A 2,500-nucleotide genomic window follows, 5' to 3' on the forward strand; every position below is an offset into this window, starting at 1 on the left:
CATCAGAGGGCGTGGCTTATTTCACTCGGAATCTTTGCTGCGACTATAATTATGATAGCGACGAGAAAAGGCTAAGTTTGAAATAATTAAGAGGTTGTTAAACCAGCTCTTTTCTTTTGAAATTATGCACGTATGTAAGGTTATTGCTGTATGAAATATGGTTGCATTATACCACCAATGAGAAGGGGTAATTTATAGAGCACTGTTCTAATTTGCAGACTTCATAAATATATAAATTCCTTTGACTTTGAACAATAAAGTAAGGTCATTATTAATCTGCGTTTAACATTATGTAATTCAACATGCGTAAAACAATAATGGAAATCTAGTTTTACATCGCAATCTAAAGTTATTAGCTATATTAATATTCAGAAATTCAAAAGTCATCTAAAGTCGGAATGTTGATTCTGGTAACCGTTATTCTAAAGCATATGTCAATATGTTTTATTCAAGGATTATTAGATAATCCTATTGAATACTGCAGTGTCATAAACTCTCAGATAAAGTTACCTGCGGAGAATTATGAGAAAAATCTTTAATTAAATGGAACAAAGTTTTCTATCACAGGTAGTGTGATAGGAGTATATCAGAAAAAAAGGAAATGTGTCGTAAATATTAGAGACATTTAAGAGTTGAGTGACTCATTCTTTTAAATGACATCAACGCGAACAATGTGGGACTTCTATTGCATCAGACCACCAGATGCTCTAATGAATATTTGCTGAGCCTGGAAATGCCTGGAAAGCCTGGAAATGAATATGAAACGAACTGAAAAACGAATAGGATATGCAGGGAACAATGAAATCCTGCTCTGAAAATTCTCTATTTCCATTGAAAAAGTGATGAGGAAATTTGAGATTGAAAAAATTGAAAGAAATATTCATGCCTTGTCTGATTTAGTTCATTAAATTGACATAGCGACATCTAATTAGTTGATAGCACCTCAAAGTTAATTGACCTCGTTGCTGTTTGCAATGTTATAGAGCTCAAATTGGATCTGAATGTGAAACCAAACACCTTTACCTTTAAAGATTAATAAAGAGATTCCTTTATGATGTAATGAGATAATATCTAAACATCTAAATAATTACTTTTTTCATAGGAATAATATTATTGTGTAGTCATTAAAAGTAAGATAAATGTCATGGTACAGAGGATTATTTCTGCTTTTGTAGATTAATTAGTAGATTAAAACTAATACTACTATGGTATGGCATTCTACCAGTTTAAGCCCTTGGTTGAAATGATTAACTGACTCGTTATATTTTATATAGTATAAATCATTATGCAGATGATACCGACTTATAAATATCTAAATCCTTCTCCAGATCAATATAGTTCTTTACTTCGTTTGTCGCCCATATAAGAAATCATGTTGAAATAATCAAAAGATATTTAAGACAAAAACAAAGATGTTAAATATGTTGGGTAAAATATAATTGTCAATCCTTTATGCATAAAAATTTCTAATTGTCATAATCGTCTGTGCTGATGAGTCATTTCCTCCTCTTTTATGTGGTACTAAAAGCCTATCAATTAGTATACCCCTATCTATGGTAATACGAGTTTCCAATTAATCTTTTTTTTTCAGGCTGTCGGCTCAGCCGGAGGATCGACGCTGAAAGTGACAGTGGGAATCTGGGTCCTGTCTTTGATCTTGGCCACTCCAGCCGCCGTGTTTTCCTACGTCAGATTCGTGTACGTCCCCGACAACAGATCCTTCAGTGTGTGCTATCCTTATCCCGATGAGCTGCCGGAATGGTACCCCCCAGCAAATGTCCTGACCAAGTCCATCATCTACTACTTCCTGCCTCTGGTCATCATTTCCACTTTTTACATCCTCATGGCCAGACATCTGCTGTCCTCCGACGTCCCGGGAGAATCCCACGTCTTCCACAAACAGATCCGCACGAGGAGGAAGGTCGCCAGAGTCGTGCTCTGCTTCGTGGTCATCTTCGCCATCTGCTTCTTACCAAATCACATCTTCCTCCTCTGGTTCTACTTCGACGAAGACTCCAAGAGAAAATTCAACCAGTTCTGGAACTCGCTCAGAATAATCGGATTCTGCCTCAGCTTCATCAACTCCTGCATCAATCCCATAGCCCTGTACTGCATCTCTGGCACATTCCGGAAGCAGTACAACCGCTATCTCTTCTGCTGCTGTGGCTGGGTGAAGAAAGACCAGCGAAATCAGAATTCCATCAGGTCGGTGAGGTCCGGCCTGTCCAGATACAGGTCCTCAACTCTGCGACCATCGGAGACCATCACGCAGACCACCCTCCTGGACAGGTTATCTCCAGCTGTGTCCTGACATCTACAGGCTAGTGCCCGCCACCGGCAGGCTGCAAGCAACGCGAACGAATCCAACAATCTGGACTCTTCCCACAGACTGCAACTACCAGAGGCTAAGGTGTGTCAGCCGTTTATTTTGGAAGGGAACGACACCCAGTATGAAAATAGCCAAGTGTTTAATAATGGTCAATGTGTATACGAAGTTGTT

General features: G+C 38.6%; 1 protein-coding gene across 1 annotated transcript in view; it reads left to right on the forward strand.

The window, feature by feature from the left end:
- Window positions 1–2,500, forward strand: part of LOC137643491 (neuropeptide CCHamide-1 receptor-like) — a 5,070-nt gene that overhangs the window by 2,328 nt on the left and 242 nt on the right. The window contains exon 3 of the mRNA XM_068376258.1: window positions 1,592–2,500. This exon is cut by the window's right edge and continues 242 nt beyond it. Within this exon, the coding sequence (XP_068232359.1) occupies window positions 1,592–2,311 (720 nt within the window). The 3' untranslated portion in view covers window positions 2,312–2,500. The remainder of the gene's footprint in view (window positions 1–1,591) is intronic.

This window comes from Palaemon carinicauda, chromosome 7 (assembly GCF_036898095.1).
Source record: "Palaemon carinicauda isolate YSFRI2023 chromosome 7, ASM3689809v2, whole genome shotgun sequence".
NCBI lineage: Eukaryota > Metazoa > Arthropoda > Malacostraca > Decapoda > Palaemonidae > Palaemon > Palaemon carinicauda.